The sequence below is a fragment of the Ziziphus jujuba genome, chromosome 10, assembly GCF_031755915.1.
Source record: "Ziziphus jujuba cultivar Dongzao chromosome 10, ASM3175591v1".
Taxonomy (NCBI): domain Eukaryota; kingdom Viridiplantae; phylum Streptophyta; class Magnoliopsida; order Rosales; family Rhamnaceae; genus Ziziphus; species Ziziphus jujuba.
This window is the reverse complement of record NC_083388.1, coordinates 6,595,158-6,613,013: the sequence shown is the minus strand read 5'-3', so window position 1 is coordinate 6,613,013 and position 17,856 is coordinate 6,595,158. Positions and strand designations below refer to the sequence as shown.

Genomic DNA, 17,856 nt, shown 5'->3' with positions numbered 1-17,856 from the left:
CATGTGCACACAAAAGCAATGAAAAATGCAAAGATCCATGCACAATGAAATTCATGAACTCACAAAGGAATGGAAAAAATTAAAGTTACCAATTTTGTAGTGAATAACACAATCCTCAGGTTCTTTGTCGTCCCTGATAAAGAGAGTAGAGGGGGAGAGAAAAGCTGAAAACAAAAAAAAAAAATAGAAAAGAAAAAAAACCAATGGCATTTAAATACTGAAAACCAAGGAAATAGGCTTTAAAATATTATAAATCAAAATCTTTACTTACATGGTAAGGCAAAGTCTTTTCTGAAGTACAATAATGAAGTCCAGAATTTTGTATAAAGTACACCAACTCTATCCTTACCATACTGTAAGTCATCATAACCATAATGCATGCCATACCACAACCCCTGACACCTGTATGGCAAAATAAAAAAAGAAGCATAAAATGTGGAAGGAAAAGAAAAGCCAAAACGCACGAAAAGTAGTCGTTTTGGAACCATTTTGAACAGTAAAACATGACCAAAACTTGGGAACTCTTCTCGCTTATAGTATAGACTAAAGGATATATGTATATAAAGCAGTTTTATACTATTTTGTTGTTTATTTTCTTTTTATTTTTATTATTTTATTATTTTTATTATTTTTATTATTTTTTTATTATTATTATTATTATTATTATTTTTTAGGGAAGTCACAAGTATAATCTGTTTGATTTTGCTTTGTTGAGAAATTAGGGAATACACAAAACACAATTCCATGGTCTCTGAAAGTGAAAACTCCGATGTGTTATTAGCGTTATAGATGCGGCTTTTTTACTCGATTTGCTGTGTACCAACTCAATTTACACAATTTGTAGGCCGTACTAGTGTTTTTTGTTTTTGTTTTTTATTTTTTTGACAAAAGAAAGATGTACTTGTTTCTCTTAATAAAAAAAAAAAGTTACTAACTATTAAAAAAAAAGCCCAATTCTGGATTTAATCCAATTCTGGAAAATCATATTGAAAAAGAAGTTATTTTTCTTTTGCTTAAAAAAAAAAAAGAAAGAATTAATTAGATGCAAAAAATAAAAGAAGCATGCAAAACTAATCGCGTACTTTTTTGTTTTTTTTTGACTTATCAATGCATACTTGCTTCAAGATCTTTGGTGTCTAATGGACTACCCTTTTTGAGCCGCTGGAAGTCATAAAACTCAGCGAGTGAGTCTCAGAAAATCGAAAATCATGGTCCTTCGTGGAATTTCTTGTTGTGTTTGTGGGATTGCTGCATTTGATTGCTTGATTGAATATCTGGGAATTTGAATCACCATGACTATATATAATAATGGAACATGTAGCTTTTGAGCCGGGTGAGTTTTATTTATCCATTTATTTATTTTTGGGTCCTTTGTGCGGTTTTATTTGCTGAGAAAACTGAAGGAAAATAAAGTTTTGTTTTTACTTTCTCTACTTTTGTCTTCTTCAGCCCCAATTATGGGAAGCTTTTTTTTCGTTTTTTTGTTTTTTTTTGTTTTTTTTTTTTCCTCCGCTTTTTTCTTCAATGGAATCTTCTTCTTCATCCTTGAGCTTCTGTTACCACAAATGCCTCCACCAGTAACCACCTGGACTATCATATTCTCTACCATTGATTATTGCTCGAAGCGGAAGCGGCCCTCTATCCAAATCTCTGCAATTTCTTACAGGAATTCACTCATTTTGCTTTCGATGAAATCAAACGCCATTCCCATTTGGTCTCTTCTCCTCTGCAGGTACTTCTCTCTCTCTCTCTCTCTCTCTCTGTGTCTATCTATATATATATATATATATATTTGCATTTATGTTGCTATGCTTGCTTTTATAGCCTTTAAGAGCATATTGGTCCTTTCAAGTTTTAACTCTTCTTGAGCTTTGAATGCTTTTCTGTGTGCTGCATGTCGTAGTTATTTATGGAATTACAATTATTGTGTTTTTTTGGCTGATGAACACAGGAAATGATAGTTGACACTGTTTGGATAAACCCTACGAATCTTAGAGTGATTCCCAACCATATACATTGATGGCACTCTGAAAATAAAGTGGGTTTTATTCGAAAAAATTGTGAGAACAATTAAGTTATGGACCCTCAACAAATACTTCCTTTTTTTGTTAATTTGCTTTTTACTTTTTTGATTTCTTGTCTGTTTGAAGAAAATTACTGCTTTATCTGTTTGTGAGAATAAATTTTCGAGGCCTTTTGTGGATCTTTTCAATGTTTGTGGATGCTTATTTTTATGAAGACAACCTTTTGAAAAGAAGCAATAAGAGGAAAAGGAAAGATAAAATTCGTTGAAAATATGCTAAGAAAATTGTAGATCAATAAATACACAAGTCAGGAAAAAGGTTAATGTATGAGAGTGCTTTCTCGAAATATCATAGTTTCCCAGATTCTAGCGTCTTCAGCAACTACGTCTGGTTTTTGCCTTCAAATTTTGGGTTACTGTGGAGCAGGTTTATCTATTCATGATTTTTTTTTTTTTTTTTCCCTCTTTTTTGAGAGATGCGGCTTAGGGTGGGTTGGTGGTGAAAATCGGGTGGTTCAAATATATATGCTGCTTACCAACAAAACTTCACCCATGAGAGTTTCCAATCGGCTTGATTATTCTTTAACTAAAAGAAAAAATAGTACCATACTTTAGAAATAAATTCGTGAAATTGAAATTTTCATCTTTAACGATGCTGAAAGTTTACTATACTTGAAAATTTTATCTCAATCCAGAATTGCAATTCTTTTTCTAATAGCAGGTCACATGTATAGGACCAACTGGGGCATTGGTCATGGCATAAAAGATATTTTAGAGGCTCATAAAGGCCCATTTACCGGCCAGGGTCATAAAGGTCTATATGAGATCCTAACAACGTCATGGCGTGCTCAATTATCTATTAACCTAGCTATGTTGGGCTCTTTAACCATTGTTGTAGCTCATCATATGTATTCGATGCCCCCTTATCATATCTAGCTACTGACTATGGTACACAACTTTCATTGTTCACACATCACATGTGGATTGGTGGATTTCTCATAGTTGGTGCTGCTGCGCATGCAGCCATTTTTATGGTAAGAGACTATGATCCAACTACTCGATACAATGATCTAATACACTTCACATGTTTCTAGCGATTCACATGGCATTATCAAACGATACAAGTCTTGGATAAGAATCTACAACGCACTAGAACGTCCTTGTTGACGATCCTTTACTCCGACAGCATCTAGGGTTCCTCGAACAATGTGATATCTCACACCGGGTATTAGATTGTGTGGGTCCATGTCTGTGCTCATTCCTTCTGTAAATCAATAATTAGTTATTTAGTTTGTGTTGCATGTTTAATCAATCAACTTTGTATCATTTTTTATAATACTTGCAGTTCCTTCTATTTATGATAACATTAATTGTTGTGTCATCGGAAGAAGATTTAATTCTCTGACATCCATGGATGGCAAAGTAGATGACATTGTTTTAAGCTCCTAAGATTAAGACTCCTGTGCAGTCTGAGTATTGAAGCTGGAAAAATGCAGTTACCATCCAACGACTTGTTACTTTATCTATGCTTGCGTCTCCAATGTGATATTAGTATCAAGAGAGGTCGATTTTGAGTTGTGTTGAACAACTAAATGAATCTTTTGGTTCTTGTAGAATGATTTCAGAGATCATCCATATAATCTACATTTCAGATTTCCTCTTTGTACGTTCATATATGTTGCACTTTATGGGTATAATGTGCTTTTGGCCGTTTCCTGTTCATCTCTCAAGTAGTGGTTGATGACCTATGTTCAGTATTTTTCTCTCTGATAAGTTTCACGGCTTACTTATTCTTTTCATGATGGTACATTATCTTCAGTTTTCCCAGTTATCCTCCAATCCTTATCCCTGTCTTTCATTTCATCTCGTCCCCTTGAGAAATACCGAAATAGAAGAAGATCATGAGCGCAGCATGGTATACATCATAACCGATGCATGTTTCAAAGCTATTTGTGAAATTGTTTCTCACATTTCTCGCATTAAAAGTGGATATTTACTTTAACATCTTGACCAAGGTTTATAAATAACCAAGTTTTATAAGATTTATGTGTTTCAGAAAGCTCTTTTGTGTTGACCCAAGTCTCTCTTCATTTGCAGGGTCTTATAAAACCTAAAGCCAGATTAGAGGTCATGGTATAAAGAAAAACTGCTGTTGCACTGAAAACCTTGATGAATAATTAAATCCTTATAGAAGCTTAAGCCATTAGTTGAAACCAAATTTTAAGCTTAAGTTGTTAAAGCTAGTGTGATCTTGGCTTGTGGTTATTTTAGCTGTAACTGCATACAAAAAGAAATAGTTTCATTATCATCAAGCTGCAGTATTTCACATCCAATATTGCCTCTGTTTTTGTACAGGCTCTTCATATATTGGTTTAATTGATACTCTTTCTATGCAAACTTCTTTACACAACTGTTTGCAGGTTTTTTGCCCATATTTTGTGCCAACTTTTTTATCATGGAAATACAAACATAATTTTGCTCTAAGCTTTCTTTGCTCTCTAAATTTTGGAACCCTTTTTGCCACTCATCTTTGTTAATCGGTTTTCTAAAACCGTTACCATTGAAGCGTGTATTCTCACCTTGACTGAGAAACATGCTTTCGAGCTATACTCCGGAACCTGTAAAACCATTGAGAAATGGAGAGGAAGCTAATTATATGCCGTTGTAAGCTTGGACGATATTGTATTGTTATTATAATTTACTCAAGTAGGAACTCTCTGTACTTGATCATTTACAGGGATCTTAACCCTTTGCATGATGTCATTAGTCAAAAAGAATGGTTATATACTTTCTATTGCTAATCCTGTTTCATTGAGATCATAGAATAGCTGTTATGAATAAGTGCCCTGACAAACAATTCAAACAACAATACTAGTCTAACCCGGTAGCTAAACAAGCATAAAAATGACGTCTCCTTCTTCTTGTTCGTCAGCTGCTTCCAGGCTATCCAGTCTTCAAAGACACTTGCATCCTTCACGCTCATGCTCGGTCTACAAGGTTTCAATTTCATTTTGCTTTTTGCTTGTTAAGTTTCAATACTGGGTTTTCAATTTTCACTTTTAAGATGGACCATTTATTTATTTATTTTTGTGAACAGGGTGCAGGGTTTATCAAGGTTTCTCCTGAGATTTCTGAAGCTCTGTTAAATGGACAAGCTATTGTTGCCCTTCAATCCATTATCATTTCCCATGGTAAATAAAATACCCCCTACTTTTAAAACTAATTTGTTTGCCCACTTCTACTTTTATGTATTTATATGTATAAATTTATATCAAGAATTAAAATTTATGGAGAAATTAATGGAGAATAGTGAATCCACTTATTCAAGTTTAGTAATTGTTTGATTCTATCCCGTCACATGCATTGGCTTTACCATGGGTTTGTAATTTTTCTGGTGATTCTAGGATTTATTTTGATAACTACAGCATAAGATGTGTGAATAGCTATGTATTTGTTATTTTCATTGTGTTATGTATACGGATATTATATGAATGTTTAACTGGGAGAACTTCAATTTTATGCTTAGAGATGCCATATCCATAGACACTGGAACGCATCATGGAGGTGGAGGCAAATGTAAGGGAGAAAGGAGCTGTTCCTGCTAGTATTGCAATTTTAGATGGCATACCATGCGTAGGTGTTTATATTACCTTTTACTTCTAGTTTCTGGTTTAAGATGTGCACTTTGATATGTAGCTTATGTTAGTTGTAATAATTTATCTTCCGGTTCATGAACAAATGATTGCAAGTAGTCTATGAAGCTTGATTGAGTTATTGGGATTAGCCGACTTCAATTGATTTGATCTGTGAACTGGAGAAAGTTCAGGATAGAATATGCAAATAAATATATTGATTTTCATCCATTTCAAAAGTGGCTATACTTTGTATAATTTCTCTTACAAGATGTGATCCCTAGTTTTATTTGTATAAGTACTTGTAAAGATAGAATGAAGCATTGTAGACACAAGAAAGAATATATGGTAATCCATTTCAAGTGCTGAACCTATCATGAGCACTAAGTGTTTCTGGTCGATTCTAATTATGTGAGCAAAAGAAAAAAATAAGGTCTGCATCTCTGAATTTTGTTTGTTAATTAGATCCTTTCCCAATCTCATTTTTAATGATGCTTTGGTTGAGATTGAGGAATGGTGATTTTTATAATATGATAAAACTCATATTCTCAAATTCCGGATCATCTTCCGCATAAGCTTAGTTTACCATGGGGAAATTTGATGTGGCCAGATATAGCTCGTTTAGTGGCCAGGGGTTGCTCGCTCGTTTGCCAATGTAGGTAATGTGGCTGCAAAATATGCAAGATAGATTGTAATTAAATTTGTTGGCTTTGCTAAAATATTTTATGTGCAGGTTCGAGCACAGAAGAACTTGCAAGGCTTGTAATCTTTGTACCCAAGCTCAAAAGTCAGCTTGGAGGGACATTGCACACGTTGTGAGTAATCTCAAACGTAGAGCCAATAATCAAAGTTCTATTGTCCTGTGTCTTGCTAGCTGTTAAGGTCTATATACTTTTGCGAAATAGGAAGTCTGCTGTTTCATGGTGTCAAATGTAGGAAATATGAAATGGGTAACTACCAACTATACCCATGCTTGAAGTGTTCTTAGACCATATTTTGTGTGTGTGTGTGTGTGTTGCGTGTGCGTGTGCATGTGCACTTGCATGCGCGCGCGCACAATTATAAGGTAATATGTGAGCTTTTAGATGAAATAAGCTATTTAGATGTTGCCTGTGTTATCTGGTTCTGCAATCATGTTCATTGCTTCTCTGGTGACATCTCTGTTCTTAAACATATTTATTGTTTCAAAAAATCCCCTGCAGTGTTTGGTTATAGAAACTACTAGATGCAAATTTTGAGCTTTCGTCTGTTTTGTATTTGTTGGGAATACTTCATGACACGAAACTGTTGAAGGTTGGCATTGCAGTGTTTGTCACTGGAGGGATTGGGAGAGTTCATCCATAGACATGGTGATGAAGAAGGAAGAACCGACCACTGCAGACCATCCAAAAATGTGACCGTTGGCAACAGCATGAAACTCACCGTTTCATTTTATTCTAATATTTCTTATGTATGATTTTTACATGCAAGTTAATTTCTTGCATTCATTTGGTTAGAATTCTGTTATTTAAAACGACCAGCATGGCCGGGTCTGATTCTGTCTCTTCCGTCAGCAGACTTCGGCATTGTAATTATTTGAGAATTCTCCGGAAGCTGTTAAGCCAGAATCTAAATTACTCTTAGGTGTGGTGAAGGTTTTTGATCCTTTATTTCTTGATATTTTTCTGCATCCCATGGTGAAGATATAGCAAGCCTTTATGTACATATACATATATATATATATATATATTTTTTTTTTTGGATCTCAGAAATATTCAAATGATTCACAATTGAAGCTCCTTTTTCCCTTGAATGGTACTCACAAATTATGTTCTGCAAATTAAAACCAGTACATATGGTAAGAAACATCCAAGATGTTATTTAGCACCTTAGTGTAGATAACATCCAAGATCTTAGCTTGAGTTTGCATTATCAATGAGAATTGGTGACTGGTTGCTACTGGAGGGATGAGTTTTAATTTAATGTCAGGAGGATGTTATTTGAATCTATCTTGTAATGAAAAAAAGGAAGAGAACAGTTTTATGCATTTTTATTTATTATAATTAAAACCACTTCCCAAGTCTTCATCAAAGTTTGGACATAAATGGGGGGTCTATGGGAACAGGAGCTGCTGCTGATAATGAAATAAATAAAGAAACAAATAAACGCATGCATGATGGAGCTTTTCATGAAAGGACTATGAAAGGAGGTACTGCTACTGTTGGTTTCATCTTTTGGGGATTGGCATGGGGTTTCCTTTTATTCCTTAATTAAAAAAGAATAAAGATCAGCTTTATTAAGGGTCTTACAGATGGTTTGCTTGCTTGTGATTGGAGGATCGGTTCCTTGAATGCTGCCATTCGCTATTTGCGTGATACTTTTCATTCATTATTCTTCTACTACACATTTGGTGCCCAGGTCTTCGAAACGGGCTGATGACTGGATATCTAAAAACTGGGACCCTACTCATCAAGCCTCAGTTGGCTTGCATTTTGGCTTCTAATTGTTCTTCTCGATAAAATTTCTTTATCTTTCGACAAGAAAATATATATATATATATACTAGTTCTATTTTCACGATCCAAAATTCTAGCTAGTCATGTAATTGATATAAAATTTTAAGGTTGCTTTTTTATATATTAATGGAAAAGCCTTATCATATATTATACTGTTTCAGTTTTTCATGTAGTCAATGGTTTTTTACTTAAAAGCTACTTGTGAATATGTCTCTCAGCACGTTTGAGCAGGAAGGTACAGTTTCAATATTATTTGTTCCATAAAGTCTGTCACCTTATGAAAATTTCGAATGAGGAAATCAATGTTAAAAAGAATTACAACAAAAGCTAAAAGTAAATAAATAACATAAAGCTATGAAAATTTTTTATAACTGTTTCTTTTTAGATAAAATGTTACTATATATATACATATTTATATTATATGATGTAATCTAAAATACTTATGTCAGCTTGAGACATGAATGTACATTCGATTTCATTTATATAGAAAAAAAGAAAGGACAATGTTTAGTAATATCGCCCAAAGAAAACTTTTCCATAACTTTTCCATTAGACTATCTTTTGAGCTCTAGTGATCTACAGATAGTTTTTCTTTTCCTTTTATTTTTATTTGTATTTTATTTATTTATTTATTTATTATTATTATTTTTAATTTTTTTTGGCAATTGAAATTAAAATATTTAATTGTATACAATTAGTCAAAATTAAATGTAAGTCTGTAATTTATACAAATTCGAGCAGTAAAAGCGGAGCTTACACATTGCTTAGATAGATTACCGAACATGTCCCTGATGATTGATTCTTTCCCTTCCACTCAACTTCACTCACTTGTACGACAAAGAAAAAACTCAGCAGCAACTCTCAAAACCCACCTCCCTCGCCATTGCTGGCTGGTCAGCTTTTTCCGACCAACAAAATTAATGGTTCAGTTCCACAAGCACATCATCTCTCAGAGATCATCAAGAGCCTCTTAATAGGAACGGCAATCTTCTTCATCACTTCCTCAATCGCTAACCTTCTTCGTCTTCCTGCTCACTCCTTATAAAAAGCCTCGCACGCAAGCTTTTTTTTATACCGTACGTGTGGCGTACTCGGAAGGAAGCCTCGGTAATGTTGCTACAGATGGAGGACCAATCTGGCCCAAACACATCTGACAATCTCCAATCAGAAGTAAGCAAATGCTCGGAATTAATAAACACATGATCTGAATCAGTGGTTTCAGCAAAATTTCGGTACACAAAATCATCTAGACTGTAACACATGCCATCACTGGTTTTGAAAACGATTTCAAAATTCTTAGAATCAAGACGATTATAGAAAACCGAGCAAAAAACAATTGTCAATCCCCCTTTAAACCAATTTGGAGGAAGGTGGATATTGATTGACTTCCCACCATCGGTTTGACAGCTGAACCATTCGGGGATTTCATCTCCTGGATACGTGATACGAAAAACTACCTGGCAATATATGGAGAAGAAACTAAAATCCGAGCCACGAAAAAAATCATATATATATATATATAGATAGATAGATAGATAGATAGATAGATAGATAGATATTTAGGGAGAGAGAAATATACATACATCATCTCGACCGAGCAATGACAGACGGCGTGCTCGGTCAGCAATTACCTTGTTGCACGTGTGGTCATCCAATTTTCGACAATTCTTAAAGCTATAAGTGCAGCAGTCAATATATGGCTCGCGTGGAAGCCACCCCCAACTGGATATTGTCTCCAACGATGTGCAGTCGTCTGCGAACAATTCATATAAGGATGATGGAAGCTCTGCTATTGATTTCAATCTCTCACATTCACTTATACACAATGTCATCAAACCATGTGGAAGGGGAGGTAATTCTTCAAGTGATGAACATCCATCAAGGTACAACTCCATAAGATTCATTAAGTTACACAGGCTGTTTGGGAGAAACTTAATCTTATCGCACTCGCAAAGAAATAAATGTTCGAGCACAGTCAGATTTTCAATTGACTCGGGTAACTCTTCAATCTCTGTTCCACTTAACAAAATTTTAACCAAGCATTCCATAGGAGCCGAGATTTCTGAAATCTTTCTCAGATTTGTGTAAGAAAGATCCAGTATTTCCAGATATTTCCACTTGCAAATGCTTTCTGGTAGACTTTTAATTGCTGTCCCACCCATATTTAAAACTCTTAGGTTGTTTGGAAAATTTTCTATGCCATCTTCCAAATTTTCGCAATTTGTCATATCTATATGTTGAAGATTTATAGCCCGAGACAAGTTTGGTATTTGAATAAGGTGCTCAGAATAACTAAGATCGATCTTCTTTAACTTCACAAGCTCAAGTGGCTGCCGCTCACAACCAAAAAAATAAATAAATAACAGAATTATTCATCTACTTATAATTAAACAGTACTACATCCCTAATACAACATATATTTTTATATAACTAAATTAAGCATACATACCTGGGCTTCGTTCCAAAGCAACTCAAGTTGGCTCCCACGCACAATAAGTTCAACAAGATTGTCTCGACTAAAATATGGCAAATATTTCAGAGGGTAACAATCCCAATGAAAACATCTTATCTCATCAGAAACAAAGGACTCAAGCCCATCAAGAAGATTTATGCGTCCGTGACATTTTTCTGTGTAAAGTTCGTAGCTCGTTTCAAAGAGAGAGAAGTAATCTTCAAGCATTATTTTAAGAAATCGTAGATTATGCATCTTTGAGAATGCTGTAGGGCTCACTTTTACATCCTTTTTCAGGTCTTTCATATGCAATAATATGCCTTCAATTGTAGATGTTCCCTGACAATCAAACCATTATCATATATAAGGATACTATTTAAATATGAAGGAAATTTTTAACTAAAATATTTATATGGATAAATCAATATGTATTTGCACTTACTGTATTTTTTTCCAATACATGGTGGACATCCTTAGTTTTCCACAGTCTACTACGATTTCCTAAATCTTTGTTTTCATCACAAACAATCCCTTGGCCCATTTGTTGTAGTAAGCCATGCATTTCCAAAAGTGCTCCGTTTGAAAACAAATATTCAATTAGTAAGGATTTATCAATAAGAGCACTTATTCCTATTGCTGCATCGGAATACTCAGTGCGATTTAATATGCTTTCTAGATCTTCTCTAAATACAGGAAAAGTAAAGAAGCATGCCATGTCAAGAAATATATCCTGGATGCCTTTGTCACCTAATCCATCGAAACTTATTCTCAACACTTTTTGAATGTCAGCATCTGGATATGTTTTCAGCTTATCCAATGCACTTTCCCATTCTTCAATGCTTTTGGATTTAAGGGAAGAACCCAAGACTTCAAGAGCTAACGGATTGCCTTTTGCATAACGTGCAACACTTTCTAATAAAGCCTCATAACCTGTTGCATGTGAATTTGATGGAAAAGCATGGAAGCGGAAGAGCTGAAGAGCATCATGTTCATCTAACCCCTCCATCTTGTAAATTGCATGAGTAAAAATTGCATGAGCCGATGTACTAAGCAGTTGCTTATCTCTACTTGTAACAATGATTCTACTTCCATTAGCAAACTGATATCCGTTAAGTAACTTTTGCAATTTGGATCTTCTTCCATTCAAATTATCTAAAACGATAAAAACCTTTTTGTAGCGGAATCTATCTTGAATAAATCTTGACCCTACACCTGGAGTGTCAGTGCATAGAGGATCTGCATCCTTTAATAACTTGGAAATAAGTCTACATCTCAAATGATATGTATTACCACCTTCTTCTGGAGTATCCTCAAGAAAGCAATAAGCATCGAAATGAGAATATGAATATTTTTGGAAAACAATGCTAGCAAGTGTAGTCTTACCGATGCCACCCATGCCCCAAATACCTATGATGCGAATATCCATTTCGTCAATGCTGAATAATGCTTCAATTTCTTTGACAGACTTTTCAATTCCAATGAGGTTCCCATAATTTGTTAATTGGTACTTAGGCAATCTCGATAAAATGTCTCCAACAACTTTTTCAACTAACTTGCACTCATACCTAACAAAATCGAACAAAATAATCGATTACAAATTGTTAGAAACGAAAAACCTTTAATATAAGTTTTGGTATTTAAAAGAAATAAATATAGACTATGTCAACAATCAATATATATGTTATATATCCAGATTATTTTAAGTTTTTATTCAATATTTGCATTTGTTCTTACCGATTGAATAATATTCTTAATTGATTTCACTTTTTATTATATTGTATCAAGTTTCTTTTTTTACTTTCAAAGCGAAAGCATTAATGCGTATGTTCGTTTTCTGAATGCACTTGCTTGTTAGAATTTTTCCTATTTGGTCCTTTTATTTTATCTTCTTTTGACATACAAATTTTAGTTGTTCAAATTATTTCTTAGAACAAGTTTTTTTTTTTTTTTTTTTTTTGGTAATAAAGAATGAGTTCATCGTATTGTATATAACAGCAGTTTTATTTTTTATTTATTTATTTATTTTTACAACACATTTTATTGTATAATTAAATAACTTCAATCGATCATATGATATAACGTCCAAATGAAAGTAAACATTTGAATAAAAAAAAATTTAGGTAAACATTTTATCTAATTAATTTTATTCATAACATAAATGATAATTAAATATATTTCATTATATAATTACTTTTCATACTTCTAAAAATTTAATCACATTAGCCAACCTTTTAAGAGGATCGACAAGAATTTAATATATACTTCTGGCAATTTAAAATTATTTAAATATTATTACCAAGTATACTAACCATTACATGTAATATTTTATAGTCTAATTTTATATATAAAATCAAAGTTTAATCAAATATATAAAAAAAAAATTATACGAATATAAAAAAAATGCTAATATATAATTTTCTCAGCATAAAATATTATTGTATAGTTTATTCAGTTTTTCTTAGTCTGATAGTACACCAAAGATATTATGGAACTAAATAAAAGTTTTCTCCAGCCCAGGCCAGTCAAGTGCATTCCACGACTATTTACCAAACAGGCCTATATACAGTTTATTGCATCTTATAAAGGGCTTTTTTTGGTCATAGGCTGCATTTTGTAGTTTGCTTCGCCAAATAAAACACTCTCTCAAATTATCCCACAATTTTCATTACTGAAAAATGTTATTATGGGTCAAGATTTTTTTTTTTCTTTTTTTGACAACGATATGAATTAGATTGATTTGATCAAAAAATGACCAAGATAATGGCACAACAAAAAGGCTAATCTATAAATTTAGGGGTAAAAACAATAAAAAATATTTAATTACCCCTAAAGCTTAATTTGCCACCTGAAATATTCAATCCAATGCATCCTAAACTTTAGTTTTTTTGGGGTTGAAAAACCAAAACTTTACTTACCTGCTGTACAAGTACTAATTTTGAATAACATAAAATTTATGCTCAGTAGCCGACCAAAGTAACAGGGTGAACAGAAAAAGTAATGCAAACCATAGAAATGGTGTCTAATAAGAAGCATTAGGAACTAGTATAAATAGAGTCAATACAGACAAAAATCCATAGCATCAGAAAATGACATTACAAAAAGGTTAATTTATAGAGACAAAACTCTTAGCTGCAACGAAAATATTATCATTAAAAAAATGTGTTTGTGACAAAAAGGTTTATATCATTAAGATATTTAGCGACTAGAAATGTTTATTACTAAAAACAATAAAATTTGTCACTAGATAATTTTAGTGATGGAGTTATTGTGATAAATTAGCTACATAAAAACTTTTGTCGGTCAAATTTTTTTCATGGATAACTTCTTACATTTTGTAGCTAAGAGTTTTGTCATTTGCAAAATTATTGATGCTTTCGAATATCAGTAAACATTGTTAATTATTACTCTCTCTAGCAAATATGATTTAATTATTTTGTACAATTTATTAAAGAGTAAGATAAAAAAGTTACCTAAAATTTTTTGAATCATGACCGGACAGATTAGCCACTTTTGTTAAAGCATCCCTCCACTGCTTCACCTTTTCCATTTTGTTGCCCCTAAAACGATGTTCATGATTAGCAAATGCTTCCGCATAACTATCCTTCTGTTCCCGTACAGTGGATGGATTTATGCCATAAAAAATAGGTAGGACATTCTCATTTCTCTTGCATTTAAGTATTTGCACCAATTCATCCAAACACCACGGAGAAGTCGCAAACTTTTGGGACAAAACTGTTATGCAAATCTTAGATTCCTCAATCGCCTTCATAAGGGTCGGTGAAATTTCATGACCACTTTCAAGGGTTTGCTCATCCATGTAGGTATGGATACCCTTATTACACAAAGCCTCATAAAGATATCCAATAAAACCATGACGGGTGTCTTCACCTCTGAAACTAAGAAATACATCATACTTTTCTTCTTCTTCACAAGAAGGAGAAGAAGAAGAACAAAGGGAGGATTCAGAAGAACAAGAAGAAGAAGAGGAATCAGAAGAAGAAGTGGGCTTGTTAGTTTCTTTTTTCTTCTTTTGGTAAGAAAGAAGGGTCAAGGACCCCAAAACTAAGCTAAGACATAGCAAGATCTGGGTAAGGGTCAAGGACCCCAAAACTAAGCTAAGACATAGCCAGATCTGGTTACCAACAACCATGTTAATTTATAACCTGCAAGCAAATCCACAAGTGAATTAGTGCGAATGGAAACTCCCTTAATTATACATATATATGTATATATATATGTATATATACACAACTCATTGTAAATGGAGATAAAATACCAAGCTGGCTCTTCTCCAGTGCCCGTCCGAAAAAGCTTTTTGTTTCTGTTTCTGTGTTTGGACAGAGAGTGGGATAAAATTAAAAAGCAGTTTGGAAGAAGCTTCATCTCTTACTCATTTGAAATCATAATATAAATATGAGATTCTTTTCCTCTAATTAGTGAAAAAGTAAAATTAAATAAGGGGGTCCATATTACTTGTCTGTCTTCCTTGAACCTTCCACCGAATTCAGCTTACCCATTTTCCACACGGCGGTAGACTAATGAGTGAAACGAGGCTTTACTTTATATGAGAAAAGAGAAAAATTTCAAGTACTCCCGGAGTACGTAAGCCTCATAACTCCTAAAAAAAAAAAAAATATATTAGCCATAAAGTAATCCTTGAAATTTTTCTTTTTTTCTTTTTGTAATTTATAAAGTAATTTTTGAAATTTTTCTCTTTTGTAAAAATAGATTCAGTACTCCTTAAAAAAAAAAATTATTAGTCATAAAGTAATACTTGAAATTTTTCTTTTTGTAAATCAGGAGTTTTGAGTGCTAAGTACTCTGGAAACACTTGAAATTTTCCCATGACAAAGAAGCAAATTATAATTGGAGTTCACACTTCGCAATTCGCACCACAGCTTTTTTTGTTTGGTTTTTTTGGGTAAATATTGGCACCACAGCTTTTCATATATATGTTTTCTTGGTAAATTGGAACTTTTATTTAGTACTGGGTTTGGCCAGGTGCTTATAATTGGAGTTCACACTTCGCAATTCGCACCACAGCTTTTTTTGTTTGGTTTTTTTGGGTAAATATTGGCACCACAGCTTTTCATATATATATGTTTTCTTGGTAAATTGGAACTTTTATTTAGTACTGGGTTTGGCCACGTGCTTCGTACCTGTGTTGATGTGTAATGGTGTTAATCATGTATATGTGTTGATGTGTAATGGTGTTAATCATGTATATGTGTTGATATGTAATAGTATTAAGCATGTATATGTGTGTGTATATATATATATTCACACTTCCAAAAACAAAAACAATTACTTTATATAGAGATTAAAATATTTTATCCACAATAAAAAAGCAAAATATTTTTTATTTATTAGTGTTAATTAATCAACATAATTTTTAATAAATAATATAAAAAATATATCATAATTTTTTTAGAACTTCCATTAACACACACATATATATATATACAATGAAAATATTTATTTTAAAAGTTTTATATTAGATTAAGATGATAATTAAAAATTTGATTTCAAAATATTAATATTTTGACACACATTGACATTGCATTTAATTTTTAAAATTATATTGCTAATATTATAGAGGAATAAAATCAAAATTAAAAAATACATTTTTTATTTTATCAAAAACAAAAGTTGATTTCAATCAATATAATTCTAGTAGTAGTGAAATATCAATTTCATAAAAAAGCAAATAATAATAAAAGCATACTGCAATGCTAAATTTAGATAAAATAAATAAATAAATTATAAAGCATAAACTATCGATTTTAACTTGGAAAGATATAAAAGTTTAAACTACCAATTTTAACCTTTTTAATTAAAAATTATTTATGTAATTTTAAGGGGAATTCAAAAGTTTTAAACAGTTGTCATTCCAATTCTGGGCTTTTCAACATTGAAACGATGACGTTCTATGAATTTAATTTAAAAAATAAAAATTAAAGTCAAAACGCAAAAGAGATAGCCGTTTTTTTAACTATTTTGAACAATGAGTGGACCAAAATTCCATACCACTTCTCGCTTATAATAAGCATATAGACTAAGTATAGACTAAGGATATATCATTCTAAAAATATATGAATGCATGCCAAAACTGGAATAGGACAAAGATTGAACTAAGGAATTAACTAACAAAAAAAGAAAAGCAATAATACTAGGATTTTCACAAAATTTATTGTCTATGTAATCCTCACCGTTAAAAACCTACTTAAGCAGCTCGACATTCTTAAATTTATTATTATTTTCGTAATTATTTCCCCTTGTATTTGCTAAGGACAAAAAGGTAATGAGCATCTAAAAGACATATTTAAAAATGGCAATTGATAGCTTAAATATCTTTAAGGAAAAGTTAAAACAAATAATAAATGGTAAATTGCATTTGATATTTTTAAATTATAAAATTGTGCAATTTGGATTGTAAATTTTTGATTTGAGTGAATTAGGTTTTAAAATTTTAAAATCATCTTAAATTGGTCTAATTTTAAAGGTGATATTAAAATTGATGATGCAAACATCTATACTATATCATGGTGATATTATACCTATTTTTTAAAATAAAAAATTTTAAAAAATACATTTGTTATTTTTTCATTTTATATTTATGGTTTATTATTTGAAAAATTATCTCTATTCCTATTTTATCTAAATTAAAATATTCACAATCATAATTAAATATTTTTGAACCTAAAACTAGATTCAAAAAATTTAAATAAAATTGAAATTTTTAGTCTAATAAAAATAATTTTGTTAGACAAAAAATTAAAAATAACTTTTTAGGTCCAAAACTAAAAAATAAATAAATAAAAAAATAAAAAAAATTTTTGTTAAATTTTTAAATAATTCATTTTTAAGAAATAAAAAAATAATTTAAAAAAATATATATATTTGTTATTTTTTCATCTTATAGACCAATCCCCCCCCCCCCCCCCCCAAAAAAAAAAAAAGGGACTAAAGTGGTTTATTTTTTACATTTGAACAAATGTATTATAGACCAAAATACCAATACAAAAATAAATTAAGGTCTATGTTTCCTTTTTTGAAATTTTTTTCCATTTGAGTAAAAAATAAGCCACTCAAAATAGAAATATAAAAATTATAGCAAAAATTAGACATATTCCATTCTTCCATTTTGGTCTATTCTAATTAATTTTTCCATTTTTGCCTCAATTTTGGTTTAAGAAAATGGTCTAATTTTCAATTTTTTGAAAAAATTATTTTTCAAAAAAAAATATTTTCATTT

At 31.8% G+C, this 17,856-nt stretch overlaps 2 protein-coding genes across 40 annotated transcripts; one reads left to right on the top strand and one right to left on the bottom strand.

Moving 5' to 3' along the window:
- The first annotated feature begins 863 nt into the window (after positions 1–863).
- On the top strand, positions 864–7,300 carry LOC125421183 (uncharacterized). 36 transcript variants are annotated; one of them, XR_009634587.1, is made up of 8 exons: positions 962–1,333; positions 1,450–1,732; positions 4,956–5,020; positions 5,121–5,214; positions 5,550–5,656; positions 6,266–6,310; positions 6,389–6,470; positions 6,962–7,300. XR_009634587.1 is itself a non-coding variant. In XM_060812281.1 (3 exons), exons 1-3 carry the CDS (start codon positions 1,309–1,311, stop codon positions 7,109–7,111), a joined length of 471 nt encoding a protein of 156 aa, XP_060668264.1. In that variant the 5' UTR covers positions 946–1,308; the 3' UTR covers positions 7,112–7,300. The 36 variants fall into 36 exon arrangements, 1 of the variants encoding a protein (XP_060668264.1); XR_009634576.1 differs by adding exons at positions 2,745–3,057; positions 4,121–4,156 and having other exon boundaries at positions 864–1,333; positions 5,550–7,300; XR_009634571.1 differs by having other exon boundaries at positions 950–1,333; positions 5,550–6,314.
- A 1,514-nt stretch (positions 7,301–8,814) lies between these two features.
- LOC107410740 (disease resistance protein Roq1-like) lies at positions 8,815–15,169 on the bottom strand. Of its 4 annotated transcripts, XM_060812403.1 has the most exons (7): positions 15,075–15,169; positions 14,878–14,928; positions 14,072–14,764; positions 11,044–12,166; positions 10,599–10,940; positions 9,733–10,485; positions 8,815–9,606 (listed from the first exon to the last, which is right to left on the bottom strand). In XM_060812403.1, exons 3-7 carry the CDS (start codon positions 14,749–14,751, stop codon positions 9,160–9,162), a joined length of 3,345 nt encoding a protein of 1,114 aa, XP_060668386.1. In that variant the 5' UTR covers positions 14,752–14,764; positions 14,878–14,928; positions 15,075–15,169; the 3' UTR covers positions 8,815–9,159. The 4 variants fall into 4 exon arrangements, with proteins under 4 accessions (XP_060668386.1, XP_060668387.1, XP_060668385.1 ...); XM_060812404.1 differs by lacking the exon at positions 15,075–15,169 and having other exon boundaries at positions 9,781–10,485; positions 14,878–15,060; XM_060812402.1 differs by lacking the exon at positions 15,075–15,169 and having other exon boundaries at positions 14,878–15,059.
- Between the last annotated feature and the right edge of the window lie 2,687 nt (positions 15,170–17,856).

Coding starts and splice junctions, on each gene's coding strand:
- LOC125421183 (XM_060812281.1), top strand. CDS start 1,309: ATGGAACATGTAGCTTTTGAGCCGG. Junction 1,334..1,449: donor ACATGTAGCTTTTGAGCCGG/GTGAGTTTTATT, acceptor TGTCTTCTTCAG/CCCCAATTATGGGAAGCTTT. Junction 1,733..6,948: donor TGGTCTCTTCTCCTCTGCAG/GTACTTCTCTCT, acceptor AAACTGTTGAAG/GTTGGCATTGCAGTGTTTGT.
- LOC107410740 (XM_060812403.1), bottom strand. CDS start 14,751: ATGGTTGTTGGTAACCAGATCTGGCTATGTCTTAGCTTAGTTTTGGGG. Junction 12,167..14,071: donor CATGATTCAAAAAATTTTAG/GTAACTTTTTTA, acceptor CGATTTTGTTAG/GTATGAGTGCAAGTTAGTTG. Junction 10,941..11,043: donor ATGTATTGGAAAAAAATACA/GTAAGTGCAAAT, acceptor TTTGATTGTCAG/GGAACATCTACAATTGAAGG.